The 22168-nt window shown below is 36.9% G+C and overlaps 1 protein-coding gene across 2 annotated transcripts in view; it reads right to left on the bottom strand.

Moving 5' to 3' along the window:
- MED13 (mediator complex subunit 13) overlaps nucleotides 1–22168 on the bottom strand; it is a 59211-nt gene that overhangs the window by 35410 nt on the left and 1633 nt on the right. For both annotated transcript variants that reach the window (XR_003254441.1, XM_026071407.1), the window contains exons 2-3: nucleotides 19988–20222; nucleotides 10004–10172 (exon numbers count right to left, since the gene is read on the bottom strand). Coding sequence is in view for 1 of the 2 variants with exons in the window: in XM_026071407.1 (XP_025927192.1) it covers nucleotides 10004–10172; nucleotides 19988–20222 (404 nt within the window). In the remaining variant the exon portion in view is untranslated. The remainder of the gene's footprint in view (nucleotides 1–10003; nucleotides 10173–19987; nucleotides 20223–22168) is intronic.

Below are 22168 nucleotides of genomic sequence, written 5' to 3'. Positions count from 1 at the left end.
CCTGCATTAAAGCTCCTATTTAGTCACTACTTTTTTGGGTACTTTCACAGTACGATCAGGTATTGCTGCCTGTGCATATGTAATAAGAGCAGAGAACAATTTTAACAGAAGATTCTGAAAACAAAAACACTACTCCTCCCAAACGTCTCATCTTCTCCCCTCCCACCCCTGGATATGAAGCTATTTCACTAAAGTCCTAACTGGAACTCTAACATTAATAAACCCTTCTCCAATACTGGTAACAGACCTCTGAATACAGATGTTATGAAATTTGTCATCAAAATGAGCATTCTTTATGAATTATTCGATCTGAACACACCACAATTCAGTCAGAAAGAGTTCCACTACTGAAAGCAACTTATTTTTATTTAAAACATTTAAGAGATTCTTCAGAAATAATGCTTTTAAGTATCCTTCTGTCCTCCCTATGTTCCATTAAGATACATTTGTATGAACAAGATCTTTGATTCCCTTAGATTTCATCTGCTCCCTCACCTAAATCATACAAAACAACAACGTTTTAGTTCAGTGACAAAGGATTATGATTCCATGTGAGAAGAAAGAAATTGATGTAGACATAGTGAATGCAATTTCTGCTCTCACCTTTGTAAGGGACACTGAAGGGAAGGAGGGGAAAACACACTAAAATTTACATAAACATGAAGTTTCTACATCTTCATTAGCAAATCTGAAAATATCTCCTTGATAAAAAGTTAATTAGGCCCGTTTTTTCCTCCACATTAGTACGTACATAGAGCTTTATATCTCCAAAATGCTTCACAAACATTAGCTGCATTAGACCCTCACTAATCCACACTTCACTAGATTGCATACTTCAAATCCGCACCACGCTACGGCTAAAAGGCAAGGAGACTGCAACATCAGAAGCAACAAGGAAGTCTCCAATTACAGTAACACCCTAAAGCACATTTAATAGTAAATTGATAAAGCACCCAAGTTTTACAGTTAAAATAGAGGGGTTTGTATTCCTTTGTTTTCATAATTATCATCACATTTTTTTCCTATATTGTATTTTCAAGTTATTTTTGTGTTGAACCAAAAATGGCTAGTCGAGTCAGAGAACTGCAAATCCTACCAAAATAAAATTTACCATATTCTCATTAACTACATACTCTATTACCATTTGCTAGACGAGGAAAACTGACATTGCAGAATTACTTTCCCAGACCTAGTGACTGTCAAAACTAAGATTCTACCATTCCCTTTTCAGCGCTGCAGAACACCTTGTTTAGGAACACAAACACATCAGCTAGAGTTTTAAGTCACTCATTAATATGTTTCTTTATTTCAGAGTGTTACAAAGTGTCTGCCAAGAACTGGGACACATTGGCCAACACCAGGCTGCTTTGGAGTATTTTGACCAAGAATCAGTATATCATGACTCACTGACAGCAATCATCATAAGCAGCAATTGACCTGGCAGTTCCAAGCTGATGCATCATAGTTGCCTAAATAGCAGCGTCTCCAAATAGCTAGTCTTCACTACAAAATTTAGCCAGGCTATTTCAGTATGCAAAAAAGAAAAAGTATCAAAAGAGCTTTCTTTTAAAAGGTGACATTTGCTTTCTACAGTTAATTCATGGGCTGGAGAACACATTCTTACAATGAAACAGATTCTTTTGAAAAGAGTAAATTTAAATAGAAAACCAAAGTTTTATGATACACACCCCATGAAGCCCTAAAGAAACCTCATATTCAGTCTCTCTTCCGTTAGCAAGGCTTAAGGGGCAACACTAGCAACCAGCACAGACAGGACAAAAGAGGGAAGCGTCAAAGAACGCAGGTCTGGAGGAATTACATACCTGATCATACACTCAACATCACTATCTCGTCCTTTACCCCACACGGTGTTGCGCTATACGCTTTGTTCGTCGTTAGCCAACCCTCTAGGCTTCTCATCGAGGAGAAGAAAGAGTGAAGCTGCCAAGCCACTTGAGGCTTTCTAAGCTCACAGAAGAAAAGCACAAGCAACTCCCTCAAAACAACCTATCTACCACCTTTTCTTTGCAAGTGCTTGTTCAGAACAGTTTGTTGTGACTACACACATCATCCAAGAATAGTCTTAACGCTGTAGAGCACTAATGAAGCCAAGCTTTCTCTGCAGCCACCTTCATGCCTATACTTCTCCAAAACAAACCTTATTTTGATATGGCATTTTCCATTCTGTTCACCATGACATAATCCTGAATTGAGGAAATCCACAATCTTAATTCAAACTAGAAATAAGCAAGAAATTAAATATTTTAGTGCCTATAATAAGCAAAATATGAAAATAAGTGTTATATTAATGCAGCATCAAAAAAAAATGCCAGGAAAAGCCTCTGGGTTTTTTTGTTTGTTTAAGAAATAAGACACCAAACAAATAAATAAATAAAAGTCAAGGGTGGTGCACAAATTGTTTCAATTATGAAATACTTTGGGTTTTGGGGGTGGGGAGGGGTTGATTTTTTGTTTTGTTTTGAGTGCGGAGGAGGGGGGAGGCAGGATGGGAGAAATTAGTAGCTAGTTCTCTAGAAAGAAAACACTAACACACACATTCATTATATTGCAATACTACTTGTTATGATAAGAGATTGAATCATCATTAATCAATTCACAAACATGCTTTTCTTGCCCTTGGCTACAAGTTTCCCTGTAACGTCAGGGTTTGTATCAGCCCCTATCACCAGGTCTGCACTTCCTATCAGACACAATGGCATTAACATTCTTTATGTGAAAACTCAAAGAAATCTGAGCACATCTGCATCTATATTTTCTAATAAGTTACATGCGCTGCATCTTAACGTGAAATAACATCTTAAAATACAAACGCTTCTCCAGCTACAGACAATGAGACGGAACAGCAGACATTTTTCTAAGCATCTCTTTCAGTAACTCCCTATGGTCATGAAGGTAAATATAGCAGAAAGCTGATTTTGATGATAACACAAAGCAAAAAACATAGCTAATAGCAAAGCAGAAAAAAAACTTCCAGTTCAAAGCACATCATTAATGACTACTGTCAAAGGCTCTCCAAATATTTTTCACTTAGCTAAGGATGTTTTGTTTTTAGCAAGACTTGTAAGTTAAAATATTTGTTTATTCCATAACTAAGTTGTGTATACTAAATCAAATACAGATGTAATAAATGACCTTTGTTCCAGAATTTAGTAAGTCATATTCACCTCAAAGATTTCCACATTTTTAAAGACTTCATTGTTAACAGGCTTAGCTTCCCCCATAAGAAAAGGGGTTTGAAACAAATTAAGGATTTTTGTATCCTATTGACTAAAAAATATAACATGACTTCTTACCTAGAAGCAAAGGTTTTTTTTTTAAATGCAATGCAACTAGAAGTTTATACAGATATAACACACACGAATATACATATTTCTCCAGATACAGCAATTATAAGCAATACTACAAAAAGAATTGGCTCTTGTTCCTGTATTTCAGAACCTAAAACAAGACTAATAAAGTTGCTGTCTTATATTTTAGCATCCTTTAATTATTCAGAATGCAAATCTCAATTATCTGAACTTGAGCTATCACAATGGAATATCCATGTGCTATAAAGAATAAAATAACCCAACATATATTTGGAAAACAATAATAGCTAGACATTATTCCATTTGAAAAGTAATGTCAGCTTTCAAGTTATTGTTCTGTCCCATTCTGAAACAATCACAAAAATGTTAAGCCAGATATTTATTTTCAAAGTTCAAAATTAAAATGCCTTATAAATTTTTCATTTAACAAAATCTGAAGTATCTATATGCTTTTGTATTATCTTATTGCTCAGTGAACAAATAAAGGACAGATTCCTTGTTGAAAGCTAAAACCCAGAGCCATGTCATTTTGTCATTTTTCCCGATGAACCAACTACCATTGTAACTTATGCTAAATAAGAGAAAACTGCTTTGTGATGTAAAGCGCTAAATTTGTCTGCTAGTAGTCTCTGTAGCAACCCAATATTCCAAAGAGACAATCATGTGATCAATGCTCTCAGCTCCTGCTGTTTATCCTGCACTGTCCTACTTACAGCAGCTCTCAATTCCAGCTGTCTACAGTAAAAGGAAAAACATCACCTGCTCTCCTGCCGGTACATGATGCCAGAACAGCCTCATTAGAGCTGCTGTAAAAAAATGTAGACATTGTGTGATTTAAAGATTAACATAGGAGGGAGTTTACACAGCAAAAAGAGTAGAACACACTTAATAGATTACAGAAAATATCCCAACAGTATCAAGGAAGAGCCATTTAGTTTCAGCACTTAAGGTTTCAAATTAATTATATAGAAACAAGGCAAAACCTGCAGCTACACATTGTTCTTGTTTAGTTAACTCTCTTAAGGATGAAGAATTTTGAGCCTTAAAACCCAGAAATCTCCTCAGTCTATTCCTTAAAACCCATCAGGGCATGTTTCTGGAGGAAGCAAGAAAAACATTATTCTATTCTGGCAAAAGACCACTGAATGGTAAATAGCAAAAAGGCAGTCAAACACAGGGATAAAGCAGGAATGTGGGCTCAAGACCCAAAGCTTAATATTCCCTTTGTCTCAAGGGCAGTCAAGACCAACAGACAACAGCTGATCTCCTTCAGAATAACCACTGTTACATTATGAATATAAACATTTCTGAAGCGGGCAGTAAGACAATTTCCATGTCCCAATTGGGGGGCGGGAAATCACACACACACACCAAAGCCCAAAGCCACGGCCGTTCAAGGTTGCAGACGTGTCAACACACTTGCACTAAGCTCAGGAACTGTAACCATTGCGGCTAGCTTTACCTCTTCCACTTGGCAAGATGAGGCAAAGAAAAAAATATATATATTATATTCAGAACTATGATAAGCACACCTTCAAATCAAGATAATTACATCTGCAAAGGCTTACAGGAAAAAAAAAGCAAATTTATATCTAAAATATTTTTCAGCAGTCATTTCCCATGAGGTCATATACTTACTACTCACATCAGTTAGATAAAATAGTATTTCCATGGAAAAATAAAACAAAGTTAGGTTGGCATATATAATCCTGCATCCAGACGAAGGTTAAACAGCGTTACCTGTGAAACTTATGCAGCAAGTTTTATTTTGTAAGCTATGATAAGCTTATCACTTACGATTTTCCAAGGTTTTTCTTTTAGTGAACATGTCAGACACCAGTTGTGGTTTGCCACCCTGTGCAACTGGTTATATTATTTCCTATTTACAAGCAACCATACAAGTAATACAGTAACTTTTAGTATCCTGGGTTTCCAGTTGTGTATTAGATCATCCCACTAAGTCAGGATTACTCAATCATTTGCTTACTAACCTTTCAATTGCGTTAAGAAAAAAATTACCAAAATTTTTTAACCAAAATTTCAGCAGATGTGCTCCATATAAGCACTTCGTGCTTTTATTTTCATTGTAATCATCAGATTTGATCTTCATTAAGGAATCATATCTAAAGTAGTGTTTAACCTAACAAGTTTGCTAGTTATATTTATTCTAGGCAAGAGGAAAAGCCTCATCCCAAGGCTGTTACTTGAGCAGTCTAACCAGAAAAGACAGACAGATGGATGCAGCAATTCACAATCTTCATCTCTTATGTTTAAAGTGTGGATTTACGAATTAAAGCATACACAACCATGCTTGTGAACATGACAACACCACCACGCTAGGGTGGAAAGGAGAAAAGAGAAAAACATTCCTATTTGTCAAATTTTGTAATTCAATATGTAGTCATTTAAACCACATTACTGAGATTCTGTAATCCATCTTGCTTTAAGTGATTGAAAAGAGTTACAAAGCACTGAAGCAATGATTTGTTTCGTTACAACTAAGGCCATTAGCAAAACATCCTATTTAGTCTTTTATTCTTCTGTTGTTCTCCCTGCTGACCCCATCACCCATTCCTGAGAACTCTGGAAATCACCCACTTACAAATTAACAAAAGAAACTTTAGACTGTTTGCTACTCCATTCCTTCCTTCCTTGCTATCTGTAAAGAGAAGTGGGACCAGCATACTCCAAACCGTCAGACAGTTTCCTCAGGCATGGTAATCGTGACTTGTTCTAACAGCTCAAATTTCACCAAACACGACTGCCTCACTTTTCTCAATGCTGGTTTTAGGCGGGGGGAGGAGGGGAGAGCAGGTCAGGGTTACCTTGCAGCCTTGTCAACATACAATGCGTGTGGCTGCACTACACCAGCATTTGAGATCTTTACTTTTCCCGTATTTTTAGAGGAGATTAAACAATAATATTAGTCTCATAGATTAGTTTAAGGGTCACATCATAAGTATTATTAAATAGCGAACACCTAAAACCACATAATTCCTACTTCCTTGATCATTTATTCATGTGTCACAGTGGCACCAATTTACAAACATTAAGGACTATACTCTTAAAAATAGAACATGCTACACAATGATGAAAACAGGCTTTTTAAATATATCCTTTTACAGGCAGAAAAGTGACATAGCAACAGAGAGGAAGCCATGGTTGCCTGAGGATGTGTCATCTCAGCCAACCACCTACTAGAAATCACACCCTTATGTCATGGATCTCCCGGCCCGCTGCATCCCATACAAAGCTATTACACCGTATAACAGAATGGCATATAGAGTCTTAGTTCCCTGTTGCACCGCTGCACAAGAAAAGCACAACACAACCGACTCCTATGGTCAGGATGCCAGATAACAGAAAACCTCACATACCATGGAAACACATTTTCAAACTGAACTCAGAAAAATAAGATGGGATCAGCTCCAAATGAAAGGAATAGCTCTATCTGCATGCTAGTCAAAAAGAAAGGAAGTGAAAAAGTGGGACTAAGACCCTGTACATTGGTCAGCTATAACTCCAGAAAGTACATGTAAGAAATTACTTCCAGGGTCAACAGCACTGACCACCTGGTATCTAAAAGCTTTTGAACCTAAAGATTGACAGCAAACACAACCAATCTTATCTAAAACTGCAGTTATAATACACAGAGAACAAGTCTATGCAGTAGTTAGCCAAGTCCCAAAGTACAGGACAGTATGAACTATGATCTGAAGCAGACTGGTAGCAGATGTACTTCTTACCCACTATAATAAGCACTTTTAAATTATATAGGTTTGTGAATTCTATAGTCAGGGTTTCTGAATGCTAATGCAAAGAGCAGTCCCCAAAATAGCAAAGCATATGTAACGATAGGCATGGAAGTCGATACCAACGATACCGATGATGAGGTCTGACTTGAAGCAAGGTAACATTCATGCAGGTGTACCAGGGAGTGGGGCAAAGTCTTCCTTTTCTTGGGTATATGCAGTTTTCTCCTGTACTTCCCCACCATTTAATAAGTTTTGCAAGAAGCAAAGAAACAAGAATACCAGCACACACCAAAACTATCATAAGGTAACTCTTTTCTTCCTTAAGAACAAGGCACACTTAACCAATACAACTACTATAGAGAAGTATATATTCCTTCCTCAACAGAGAGGTAATATTCTCTGTGACAGATGTGATGCCTGCCACATTCATCTGAGGCCACTTCTGCATAGCACTACTTTTCCCAAAAGCAAAGAGAAAAGGGGGCAGCCAAACACACAGAACACCCCTAAAAGAGGAAGAAACAGACCAGTTCTTCTGAAAAAGACTATTCTTCCTACACCAAGAAGCTATATGACATGTTTTTAAGATTAGCATCATGAATATTACAACTCCTACTTGAAAGATGGAGAAAAAAAGACAAAAATACATCTTCAAAACATTCTGATTGTTAAGATGTGTGTGTCCACGGACAGAAGAACGCCTTTTTTTTAAACTGGTTTCACCTACAAGAAAATATAAATTTATGTTCCATTTCATCAGCAAGATGTTTACTAAGGAGGGAAAAATATGCAGAAGTTGTCTAGAACCAACAAAAACGAAATAGCTGTGACACACCTATGTAGCTGTAATACCACTTGTCTAATAAGGCAATAAGGGTGCACATAAGGCAACATCCAGAGTGTTTTCTAGGCAGGCTGCAAGTCTTTGTGCCGAGTTAGTGCCTTATGCTTTGCTGCAATGTTGTGCTTAACATTCGGTAAGAGAGAAACGTCTTTTTTGACTAGACGAACCTTCCAATTTATGCAAGAAAATAAAATCCCCTCAAACCATTCCAGTTGACATTTCCACCTCAAACACAGAAGTGACAAAATTTCTAGCTACAGGAGACATATCACAAAGTGGCTGTGTTAATGACCTGGGTTTCTACCTGCAGGAAGTTGCATGGAACAACAGAAGCCTGAGTTGATACCTCCATACAGCCCAACTTTTCAGAGACTATAGATTATCCAAATTATGAATATTCCTACAAGGGATGAGCCAAACATGCCAAGACTATGCGCATCTGTTCACCATTCCCCTCTCAATTTCTTAAAAACAACTACTCAGAACATCCAGTTGTATTCAGTTATCTTGAAGGCAACATTAAGATTTCTGTAAAATGTGTAAAATTGTATTTTTATACAGATTTGTCTCATCTTTCTACACATATCCCACTAATCCTAGACTACTTATGATGTTGTGTGCTTACTCACAAAACAATTCCTTCAGAGTTATTTTCATCAAGCAGGCTGATCTTCTGACCTTTTTAGAAAAAAATTATAGTCTCCAAATTAAACAAATACTGCTATTATATTTTAAAAAGCTTGCAGCAGCTTTTCCAGCTGCTGCAAAGAGGTTTGCAGAATTACTGTACGAGATGCCATAACTAATGCCATCTTCAAAAAGCAATTTGGAAAACCAGTTCCCCAAATGAGACGAGCCAGACTGTGCCAAGACAATATTGGCCTAAATAGTTAAAAGTAAACTCCTTACTATTGATTTATAGCACCAGTTGCCAACAGACAGAAGAAATAGACGGACAAGGACACCCCAGAGAAGAGACATTTGCTCTGACTAGGGTGGAGAAAGAGATGCCTATAATAAAAAGAATATAAATATAAATAAATAAAAATAAATAAAGGACAAGTTTATGTATAAATTAAAAGCAGCAGTTCACAGCTACTAATACAAACACATACAAACATGTGCTTCTGCTCCTTTTACTCCAAAACAGCTCTAATTCTCTTTCAAGTTTAAATTTATTGCAGAAGATGCCAACAAAGGCCAACTCCGCACCCAAACAGCAAAGCCACTGATCTCAAAATTTCCTGCATGCAAGATTTAACACACACACCAAAACACCCACACACAAGAGGGAGGGGGGAAGAAGAAAAAAAAAAAAATCCACCCTCTAAGCTTTAAATTATTTCGGATTTCAAAAGCTGATCTGAGAACAGCGATTAAACTTGTTCCAGCTAACCTAGTTTTTACTCATTTTGCTATTTATCACTAGGCAACATAGACCATGTCAAACCACATTAGAACCATGAGAAGAAGCCCTTCCAATCTAAAGGAAAATTCTCTCCCCTCTCTCCTCCCCCTCAATATGGGGGCCATATATATTCTTCCAACACCAATGTTCCCTGACACAACCTTCTTTCTGACCAGCAGCCGGCATTACAAACCTTCTTCTCAAAATCTCCTGCAAGATGCAATTTGCCCAAACCACACCTGCTGCCTATAAAGTGCTCCCTAGATCCTGCTTGCTCAAAGAATGAGTTTTTAGTAGTGTTTCCAAACTAGAAATAGTCTCAACCATTACACTGGTAGGTCCACATCAGGTATCTCTTCACAGACAGTTATCCTTGTCTTTCTTGAAGGCTCTAGCTTCTTTTCAACATCTCTCAGCCTACATATGAGCACCAGTACAGAAGATACTTCCTATTGCTTTCAATATTACTTCCTCTCTTCATAAGAAACTTTTGAAGAACTCCAAAAAGGCAGAAAAAACAAGAAAGATCAAAGATTCAGGATCCCAAACAAGCCATAAACAGTGTTCTTAATCAGATGCTTCTTCTAGCATAAAGCTTAAATAAAACCTACAACTTATTAAATAAGACAAAATACCTACAACTTATTAAATAAGACAAAATACCTACCTTTTGTTTATAGGTTTTTCATCTTTCTCATAAGGCTTCACGAACCATTTCCCAATGCGTACAAAATTCCGATTCATTAAACACCTCTCCAAAAGGTTATGAACGGCTTTGAAAAGTAGAGTGCGACATTCATAAGAAAGTCCATTCTCCCAAACACCATCTTCTTCTTCTACAATGCAAAGGAAAAAATTATTAATATTGAGTTTCATCCTATTATTTCGTGTACTAGACATATTACAACATCCTTTCCTCTTCCACAAGCTTTTGAGATATTCATAGTATAACTTGTAACCAAAAAATAGTAGTAGTAATAATCCTGTAACATTCAGGTAATAACTCTACTTATAATGGTATAACTGCTAAAAGTATTCAGCTACAGAAATCTCTGTCTCTCTCTCTCTCTCTCTCTAAAAGTATTTGTACACAAAAGGAAACAACTAGCACCAGGATATTATATACTTTATCCTAGAAGATCAGCATATACTAATCTGTTTGCAAGGTGGCTCATGTTTTGACTAGACTGAACTATTTATCCTGAAAAGATAGTTGACAATTATGCTTAAAAACAAATTGCCCAAGGCCAAATTTTTAATACACCTGAATATTTTCAACTACCATTGACCGAGGAGAGTTGAGCAAAATTTTATTATTAACTGACCCTTAATGTTTATTAATTTGTTAACGAGGAAGAAAAAAGTAAGTTTTAGAAAACACTGGTAGGAGCAGCCTGATTCTGCCCCAGAAGACTCATACAACTAAAGCATAAAGACAATGCCCAGCTCATACTGGTAAGATCTCAGTGTTTCACTGCAAAGACCTGTGCCCCCCAAATCAAAACCAGTCACAGAATCCAACTTGCACAAACCAAACTGACTCGCCAAATTGGAGGCAAGATTCCTTATAAAAAGCTGCAATCTCTTCAACCATTCTGTGTTTGAAAGGAGTTTACTGGCCCTAGGAGTATACATACTGGTCCAGAGAATTACAATGGCAGCTATGTTACACATGCAAAATGAGGGACGTTTTAAAGTTTCTGTAATATCTCACAGTACATATATAATACCATTCATTTCTAGCAACATGTAATGTTGAGCACAAAACAAGAAATTTCAAGATTTTGTCCTCAAATTACAGACAATTGGCTCTTATCTTTATGCCTGCAACTCCCCGGTATACTGTGTTTTACATATATCCTTAAGCATCTGCTACTGGTCACCTTGGACTAACCTAGTATAGTTATGCTGCCATTGCTTTATACTCCAGGTAGCAGCAGAGACTAAAAGATTGTCTGACACAGATAAGGATACATATTTTTACTTCAGTCTCTGGATAGTCATAGAATAATTTAGGTTGAAAGGGACCTCTGGAGGCCATCTGCTCCAGCCTCCACTCAAAGTTCAAACAAGTTGCTCATCTCATGTCCACTGCCCCTTTTGCTTTCACTGCACACCTCCAGGAAGACAGGTTTGGGTTCAGATTTAATTCCATGTAACCATTCTTACAGTAGAGACCTGTCTGTTCACCTCTCCTTCACAAAGGATTTTGGTTCAAACAGCTTTCCACTGGTTTGCTCAATGGTCAGAAAACCTTGGTGATTCAGCCAAGTCCTTGCATTTTAAATCCCCCTTTGGAATAAGTCCCTTCACCTTTATCTGGAAGCCACTTACAAGCTTAAAAGGTTGCAATAGTATTAACTAAAGTCTCAATATCCTTAAATTAGAGAGCATGTAGAAAACCAGACACAAGTTTTATTTAGAAAAAAACAACTCTACAGATTATTACAATAAGCATTGTTTAAGACAGAAGAGAGAAAGGAGCTTCAAGACACTATTGCAACCAGAACACGGGGGCCATATCTGTAGCTTGCTACATTCCACATGAGTAAAATACATGTTTTCACTCCAGGTCAGTACTACAAGTTAAAGAAAATTACTCTTTATCCCAGTATCATTCTCCAAGGGACAAAAGAAGAGTAAACAGACCTGTCCCATAATTTAGAGGTGAAGAGATGCACATCATTACAGATGTGTAGTTACCTGAGATCATTTTCTGGTAAAGACAAGGCAAAGCAAAGAACTGCACTTCTCGAATAAGAGACTTCACAATGATTTTTCTCCATCACTCTTTCAGCATGGAAGTTCAGCAATAACATGTGGTTTTGTTTTAAATCATACAGCTACAAGATAATATAGTAACTTACTAAAGAACATTGTACAAGAAACTTGTAACAAAAAGCAAAGGTTCAAAGTCAAAGGGTATAAAAAGTCTGTGCCAAGAGGACACATTTTTCCCGAGCGCAGAGATTTGTAGACATACACAAATGAGCAACCCTATCCTACAGGCAGCTTTGCTGTTCAGCACATACTGCTCAACTGGTGGCAAACAAGCAGCTCAATAGAGCAAACATTAACTACAAAGCTTAATGATATTGGACTTTAACTGCACAATAAACTCCACACCATTTCAAAGGTTAAATAGTTGGTTTCTGTATGGCTCTTGTAATTTAAAAAATCATTCCAAGAACATCCCCTGCATCAATTGCATATTATAAGAGGAAACAGAGCTATTTCCAGCCTTTATGCCTAATTTTGTTTTGGCATATTAACGTATCAACGGAGAGAAAGAAAGATGCTGAAGTCACAACTACAGGGAATTGTAATTCAGGGCTTTTACTTCAATGGTCAGCCTAGGGACACAAAGGAGAGGATTCCATTTTCTGAAGACACTATAAAGTGCTATGTATCTCATTTAACATTAACAGTTATGCTGACAACAAGGTTATGAACAAAAGTTTACATGCAAGAACTTGCCACAGGATTGTTCCAGCAGTAAATTAAGACAACTCTGAGAGCTCTTCAGAATTACAGAAGACGAGCACATCATGTGGGAAAGTGGAAGGCATTATAAGGAAGTTGCAATTAAAACCTTTAATATTTAAAAAGGCAGCATGCTATAAACATGCCTACTGATCAGAAAGAATGTTTGGTATCCAGAATAAGACCACCTGCTTAAACCAAAGTGAACCTTGCTATAGAAAAGGAAGGTTAAATATAAGATGACAGCTAGAGATTCTCTCATTTCAGAACATTATTCAAATTCATGCAAATAATAACAATAAATAAGTGTTCCGTGTCCTTTTGAAGTCTATTTAGTCCTCCTCCCCCGCTTCTTGAGTGGGGGATGGAAGGACTGAATTGACATCTGCTCACGTCCTATTATTTTCTCTCAACATCAGAAAAATCTCCTACATAACAGAAATTGTACAAAGTATACTATTAAAAAGGGAAGAAGAGGAAGAGACACTTTCGTCTTCAAATATTTCTTAAGCAGAATAATCCTAAGTGTTCACCCTGATGGTGACAGTAGATCAAAAAAGTTGCTTATTTATTTTAAGGTGTTAAGTCACAATTTCACTTCAGATGAGTGATAACCACAAGAGTGCTCTGGCAACTTGGACATTACAAATATTCTCACTAGTCCTTTTAGCTATCCAAACCACTCTTCTCTTTCATACATTTCTATCAATCATATATATTTTACATATGTGTGCCATATATATATATAAAGACACATATATCTCACGCCAGCATAATGAATTTCGTTCCCTCCCTCTTTAGACCAAATATTAAGTGGAGATTTTTCCTTAAGTGAAGCTAAAAAGTATCATGAAATAAAGAATTACTGGAAACAATGATCAGGAAAACATGACTTCTATACTACAAAAAAGGCAAACTTTCCTCAGTTAACACCTCCTTGATATTACTACCACCCAAAATTAATGAAACAATTTTAGAATGCCAATTTGCTTTCATTACTTTTATGTCCTACTTCACGTTCTTCATACAGTTCACCTGAAACAACAGTAGGGTTCCCTTCCACTTATTATGCCCCTTTCTCTTTCACAGGTGCTCTTAGACAAGCACACTGTGAGACAGGAGTTTGGAAGCATGATCTGAATACAAAAGCCCTGCCATTTCTAATAAATTCTGAAAAAGCAATTTCTTGATACAGTTTCCATTCAACTCAGATGTTTTAAATCATGCTTGTTACCTACAGATCTTTAGCCAAATTCAAGAATAAAGGAATGCTGACAAATACATCTTTGCTTAATGCATGCTTTTTGTAAGAATACCAGTTTTGAAGTTTTTTGACCTATTTTGCAATGGAGAAATACATAGCCATAAAAAAATAAAGTTTTAAGAACACATTTAAAGAATGTGGATCGTCCCCTTTCTTTTACTGTCTTGCTGATCATCTCAGCAAAACACGACCAATAAGCATCAGCTCTTGAAAAGGTTGAATACATTTACCATACTGTTAAAAACATCTTCCTAATGCTCAATGAACCTCTAACACAAACTATTTGAAGAAACAAATCACAGTCAAGTCTGCGCTTTGGACTATGCCCCTCCCCCCCCCAATTAGCTTCAGTTACCTAGAGGAAAAATCCATTCCTTAGTATCATGACTTAGACACATCTTTAAAAGCTGTTACCTACCTTCATAGGTTTTCTTTGAGTTGTCTTTTGACAGCAAGACAGTTATAGAAGCAGACTGATGCAAAATTCTGATTTATACAATCAAATCACTTTCTACATAAGCTTCAAATTACTAGGGAAGTGTAATAAGCAAAGTAGCATGAAATTACTCCTCTAAACAACATAACAATAATATATTGACAGAAAGCTTTACTCCAAGTGTTACTGTTTTTAAAGACTATATTTTTTAATTCAAATACTTTATTTTAAAAGAATTATATAAAATTGCTCAAAGCAAGAACTATACTGTTAAACTAGTAAAAAGTAATCAAGGGCCTACACCCCTTACAAAATGATAAGCAAAGGATTTTGTGTGTAGAAAGAGATTGACTATGACTCAAAAATACTAATTTAAGAAACTCAGTAAGACACCCTGATTTTGTTTCCAGCAAAGTTTTATCTGTTACCTATATTCACTGAAAAGGCCCCAGATACCTAGATCATCTGGAAAATTTCATAGCTGAGAAGCAAGCCAAAACATGAGCTACTATCCAAATACCATACTCAAATATTCAACATCAATACAAATTAGCTTTTCTAGTGCTAGCCTTTACAAGCGTCACATATATAGGCTTCATACTTTCTCTATCCAACAGAGAATTTCTTTTCCAATTATTAAAAAAGCATTACATTTTTGTAAGTGTGTAACTATGCTTGCTTATATAGATAACAAGATAATAAGTATCCTTCGGCATTTGTTAGCTTTATAGCTGTAGCTTTTTTGCTTCTCTGAAAATCTATAGGATGGCCACAAGAAGAGAAAAGCTGAAAGATAATTATTTAACTTTTTAGCTAAATGTTCTAATATAGTCCTCCATCTAATATCTAACCTCCATCTTTGATTAATTCCATATGCAAACAGATTTTACTTGCATTGTTAAATCTTATCATTAGTGACAATGGACTCATCGCTTTTACAGAGGTATATTATGCATGTGACATCGTACCCATACCCAGCCTATTATGATATAAAAAACCTCATTTATTGTTACACAGTATTTTTCACCTTACTCCACAGATATTTCACAGGCATGTTTGTAAAAAACAAAAATAAGTAAATAAATAAATAGGGAAATAAAATTAAACATCACCTGTCACCTTCAAGCTGGTAGTCACATCAAGTGACAAGTCACAAGTTGTACAGAGACTGCTTCAGGAATTTTTGCGAAAGGCTTATCTGCAGTTTTGCTGGAGTGGACACACCTCCAACACAGAGGACAGAAGATGCTAAAGCACCAGTTCGCCATGCAACAAGTAACATATTTGTAATGCTTTCTTATTATGTATATAGAAGAATAGGTGTCCACCACAGACAAACTAATTAAGCTCAGTATATGGAAACTGGGTGCAAAATTTTTAAGAAAGCATTCTTTTCCTTCGAGTAAAATGGTCTTAGGAGAGAAATGGTGTTATAGGAAAAAAGTTTTGCTAGTGGCTTGCTTGCATTTTTATTTTCGAAGTTCACTTTGTGAACTACTTGCAACTGGCTAGCTTTTTATGAACCCTCACTATGTTAACTGGCTCATATTCTAGTTTCTATCATATTAGGATAAATGAGACACCTAATGCTGACAACAGCACAAATCAATTCAGATTTGTTTGGAAACAAGGATATAATCTATCACACATATTGAGAACTATCCAACTATCTCTGCTGCCGTGACTGTTGCCATTTTTACCATATAGGATCAACAGATAAGCATCAGTATACAGACTTTTCTCCTTATTCTTAAAGCCTTCCTGCAAGCCCAGCATGAGAGCTAAGACTAGCATCACATTTATACATTTATCCCTCATTGAGTTGTGAAGATTGTTCAGCAAACAAGAATGATTAATTTTATATATGACAGGTACATGAAAAACAGCTTAATTTTTAAAGTAAATTAAAAAGATTTAATAGACAGGAGAAGGAAAAACCCACATCTTATACCTCACCATTTAAAAGATGCAATCTGAAGGTCAAAGGCATACTGGAGCATCCTCCTATCCAAGCATTAATCAAACTGTAACCATTTCCTTCAGATTACCTCTTGTGCATAATTCATACCCAACTGTTTTCAGGTTTGAAACCACCCACAGACAATTAAAAAAAAGTATAGGTAACCACTTTAAAATAAAGGAGAACCTATCTAATAAAATAGCTGTTGAGTAGACCAGCAAGAGACCCCTGCATTCTGAAATCTGAAGAGATGTCCTACTTTAAGCTTTCAGTTGCAGGAATTACTATAATCAAGCCTCACTGTCACAACACAAACATAACCTTTGAGGTTGTTGGAGGATAAAATAATGTTTTTATAGCTTCTGTCTGCCTCTAGCTATGTTAGGAGAGGAACAGACTTATGGTTTTTGTTCACGTTATACACAATAAATAGTTTTCTAGGGAAGGAAAAAAACCATGATTGAGTGAAGTCAATATTACTGATCAATCACTATCTCTGAACAAGTCTCCTTTTGACATGGCCCCAGGCAACAACAATCCCTGACCATCAGCAAGACAGTTATCCAAGGCTTGATATGAGAATTCAGATATAGCCAGTAGCAGTCATTCAAACGTATCTCTAGGGCAAAGAATGAACTTCTGGAGTCTACAGGGTGAAGATATAACTATATATATATAGTTATATATATATTTTTTTATATAATCTGATATGCATAGATGCACACCCACAAAACTATTCCCTTTTGAAGTGATCTTGGAAATGGGCTCTGTAGGGAATAAAGATTCTTGAAGACTGCAATATTTCAAATCCCTCAGAGTTGATGACCAAGATCTGTTCCAGGCAACGAGTGCCCATTATTCCCTGAAACTACAACTCACAGTTAATCAAAAACTGTCAGAATACTAACCTCTCCTCAACAGGCATAGTTTCATATCAAAGAAAGCCAGAACCAAAGTTGTTAATACTGCCCAGACATATTTTTAACTACAGCTCTTTCAAATCCCACTTTCCTAAAAGTCTGTCACTAGGCAATAAATGACACATGAGCAGCAACAGACTTTTCTTAGCCCCTCTGTTCCTTCCTTGCTTCCCCACCCCATTCTTTGGGACAATTCGCCTTCTACCTAGTAGAAAAGTTGTAAATGAGGCAGCACCTTAACTGTCAGCAGCAAACAATTTTGCAGGTAACAAGCCTCTGCCAGGAAGTCATTTGTCTTTCCCATTGAAAATGTAACAAGCAATATTGGAAGCACAGGGCAACACAAATTACTAGGAGAAATTGTCCACCAATGAAAAAATCCACTGGGTCTATGACAAAGGTCAGATAACACTGCTTGGGTTCAGCCATAATTCTTCCTTATGAGGTTCATGTTAAGATTTTGTGTAACAGGGAAGAAAAAAAAAGAGTGCAGGTGCAGGCACTCCTCAGCCATCTCCTCTACAATCCAGCTGATTAATATCTTTATCAGCCTTTGGTCATATAAAACCAAGCTGACGAACACACTCTAAGAGACTATAATGTCCCTTTTTAACTAGAAAAACAAAAACATACTTGCTAAAACCAAGAGGTCAGATAAGTCTACACAGACATAGGTAACAGTCTCCTGAGTAGTAAAATGTAGAAAAATGTCTAACAGCGAGACAGATTCAGAATAACCTCTCTACTTTAGTGCAGGCATCCACCAGTGACCTGAACAAAGAAAATACCCAGAACAACTGCAAAGACATGGCTGGGAAAAACTAATCCTCTACTATCTCTTCTTTATACTCTAGGATAGGTTAAGTGTCGATAAGCACCTAGGAAGATACCTGCTTTGCACAAAAAAATCTATTTGCACAAAAGCACAGTTCTGTAAAAGCATGAATACACGCTGATCTAAAAGGTCAGCTACAAAACACCAATATTTTAAAAGGCACCTCATATTAAGTCACTAGTAGATAGATTCAAAAGGTAAAGGAAGTTGCTCCAACAAATAATTCTGACAGCCAACAAGAATAGAAACGCAGTCTCCAGATGACTTAATATGTATTTTATGTTCTACACAAAAAGCCTAACATTCTTAACTCAATTTAAGCCCACCAACCAACTACATACAAAATTTACATAAATACTTGTGCGCAAGTGTTGGTCTTTGCTTAGGGCAGGCCCAGGCCAAAAATAGCATTTAGTGTAAGTTACATCTCAGCCATACAAAGGATGGTCCCTGCAGGTCAAGACCGAGGTTATTCACAGGGCAAAATAAGGAAGCTGTAAACGCACTACAGCATTAAGCAACCTACACTATAAGTGACATTTAAGATGTGAAGTTTCCGCTTCCAGGATGGACAGGAACAGCAGCAGCAGTCCAAACTTTAAAGTCAATTATTCCATCAAGAAGTGTCATTTTAGTATTTCAATTCTTTTCCAGATCATATAATAATGGAGTTTTCATACAAAATAGTGTAATTTGTTTCAAGTCAACATCCTTAGTGGCATTTCAAATTTACATTTGTGCTTTGGCCTAGAGAGAGTATTAACAAATTCTAGTTACTAGGTCACCAAACCTGGGTCTCAGTTTTACACTTCAGTAATCTGAATACTGTATATCATTGGAAATGAGAGTAGAGAGATGCAATTTACTTTTTTTCTAGTATCAGTGTTGTCTCACCAATAACTTTTAAACTGTCTAAGTTTAACTTCATCACCTTGCTGACAAGCAACTTTGCCTTCTCTTTTTATAGACAGGTTGGAAAGCTATCTGCTTTAGGAATTGAGCTCAACAAATAAACATCTTCAAAATAAGTTGCCAAACTTGAGGTACAAAAATACTGAGAAATATAAATACTCTCCATCTTTCAGAAGTGGCAAGTCTAAGTTTGAAAGCAAGTACAGGTTCAAAGCATTCGGGTGCAGAGGAAAAGTTATAGAAATACATGGTTTAGAGATTCTTGCAGAAAAAGAACAAGCTAGTTTCAGATGCCTTTTTGAAGATTCATTACTGCTGATTTGACTTCCAATCAAAAAAACTCCATATAGTCCATGAATTCTTAGATCTCCACAGGTTTTTTTTTGACATAACAAAATGGAGTTTAGTATGTGAACTTGGAAATGCTAATTGCCCAACAAAAGGGATCTTAAGAAAACATATTTAAGACATCAGATCCCTTCACTTCTGAATCACAGGCAAAGCTTTTCCAAGAAGTTGTCAAAATTCTTAGGCTTATTTGATTTTTCAAAGAAACACAATAAATAAGTGAGGGGCACAAAATTGCTCCTTGAATATCTAGCAGCCAAAGACCACCTAAACACAGATACCAACTGTTTGATTAGCGCACTGCCATAAAAATTTGGCTTTTCTGAGAGCCCTATCCACTATCACCATAAACTCAAAGTTGTAGACTTGTAGCAATAAATCTATGTATAAATAATAGCCCACCTAGTACGGATTTTGTAAAGACTGGCAGGAGACAACCCTGAGTAACAGTATCCTTTCAGCAACCAACAGAAGGTATTTTAATTAAACCTACCTGAAAGATCATGGTGAATAAGATCAGCAAAGTTGGGGTCATCACCCCACCAAAATATCCATAGCTCCCTGCGTCCAGGTCTTTGGTCTCGACGCCAAACACCAAGTACATCCGCCTTCAGACAGCGACTGAAGCTGCTCAAAATAGGGTCCTCTTCCGTGACCGGAAAGAGAATTGGGGCAGATGTTGGACCCTGCCATACATATCGCTTCCATTTAATCCCAGTTAGATCAGCCTAAGGGAAGGAAAAGAACAACTATCAGACATTGGAGTGGGGAAGAAGGGGGGAAAACAAAGTCCAGAAGTAATTCCAAGCATCTTGGAAGGGAACTGGAAATGGCCAGCTTTGTGTCTCCATTCCCAACCGAAACACCCTGCTATGACAAGATGATGACACAGAAAGAGGAGGGTGGGAGGAAGAAGGAAGGATTATTCCAACAGACCTTAACAGAAACTACACTTAGAAGATAAACTGGAAATAAACAGGCACCCTGTATTATAATCTCTTTAAATAACTGCAGTAAAGCAAGAGTTGTTAATTTTCACTGCAGCATTAAGATTACAGAGGGAAAAGTGAGATTTAATTTAAAATAAAAAAGTGAAAAATGAATGGCATTAATGTAATTATTTGCAGACTATAACTGTACAATTTACTAAACATTTACCTTAGCAAAGATCTTCATGCTTTATGTTTATTTATGCACACACTACCTTTTAAATTCAATATTTCTCTAAGGAAATAGATAATACAGTAAGTCTAGCTTAAGCATACATTCTTCCAGTAATCTACTATTTTGGAAAATTTCACAAGTTTCTTCATTTTTAAGTATTCTGTCTCTCACACAGGAAGCCTTTCAAGTGCACTTATTTTACCCTGAGCTCTCATGCTTTTCATTTCTCACACCACACTTTAAGAATTTAAACCCTGTTTCTATCCTGAAATTACACATCTGATATCAGTCCACACTGGTTCAGATCCACTAAATCCCCTTCCAGACAAAGATCCACGTTACTTTATAAAGTAGAAGAGCTACAAGGTATTAAACCTAATGGGAAAAAGACAATTCCTGAATTATCTACAAAGCAACACTGTTCCAAGTTTTAAGGCTACCAAAGTTTTTTTCACTTGAGAACAGTCACCTTAAGGCACTCAGGAAGCATTGCCTATGGGATCTGAAAAGGAAGGTTAGATGGCACTTGCTGAGAATAATTTTTTCTTCCTAATATGACAACACACAAGATTACTGCAACATTTAAACCTAACATGGCAGCCTTCCTACCTTCAGTAAGAAGCAATTTAGATGAAAGGTAAGGAGTTTGCAACAGTTGATACTTTAGAAAGACTTAAAGATTTAAAAATATACTACTGATACGGAGCTGCAGGCCTGATGCAGTCTGAAGGCACGTTCAGGCTGTCCAGATTCCTCTCCCTCCAAAAATACCAGCACAACAGCTTGGCACAGGTTTTTACTTATAACAATCTCTAGAATAATAAATACCAGGCAGTCATCTAATATTAGCTAATTTGCCTGAGAAGGCAGATGAAACAGGTCAGCACAATCGCCAAAAATTGCATCACGGTCCAGTTAAATCAAATTGGGAACTGCCAAAAATCAAGAATTTAAACAATTTCATACTTGGGTTTAAAAAAAAAAAAAAAAAAAGACAGACTACAAAATGGTGCACAACAAAACAGAAGATACCACTGCTTCATACAGAGTGCATCACTAAAAGCACATCTCCAGAACAACAATAATAAAAACCCAAGCAATAAAAGAAGGCATTTAGGAAGCAAAGAAGGGAGGCTTCAGCTCCGAATTTGTTTGGGATGTCAGGAGGAGGGGGAAGAAAGAGAAAGTTCACTGGAAGAGAAAGATGTGGGGCTGGGAGAGAAGGAGCAGGAGATCCCCTTACCTCCTGCTGGAAATATCACATTCAGCAGCAGAGATAAGGTTAAAGAGAAAGCAGAAAAAAAAGTTGCAGGCAAGGAAAGGGCAGGAAAAGGCAAGTTGCAGGGAGAATACCGAGAGAAAAGGGAGGGAGGGGCAAGGCCAGACAGACAGACAGCGGCGGCGGGGGGGGAAGCAGAGGGGCACCGGAGAGTTGGCTGGCTCCAGGCAGGGCCTACTCCGAGGACTCATCCAACAGAAGCTATGCTAAAAATGGCTGCTTTGCTGCCAC

The sequence above is a fragment of the Apteryx rowi genome, unplaced genomic scaffold, assembly GCF_003343035.1.
Source record: "Apteryx rowi isolate R43461 unplaced genomic scaffold, aptRow1 scaffold_325, whole genome shotgun sequence".
Lineage (NCBI taxonomy): Eukaryota > Metazoa > Chordata > Aves > Apterygiformes > Apterygidae > Apteryx > Apteryx rowi.
Note: the sequence above shows the minus strand (reverse complement) of the source record. Positions and strands in the feature narration are given on the sequence as shown.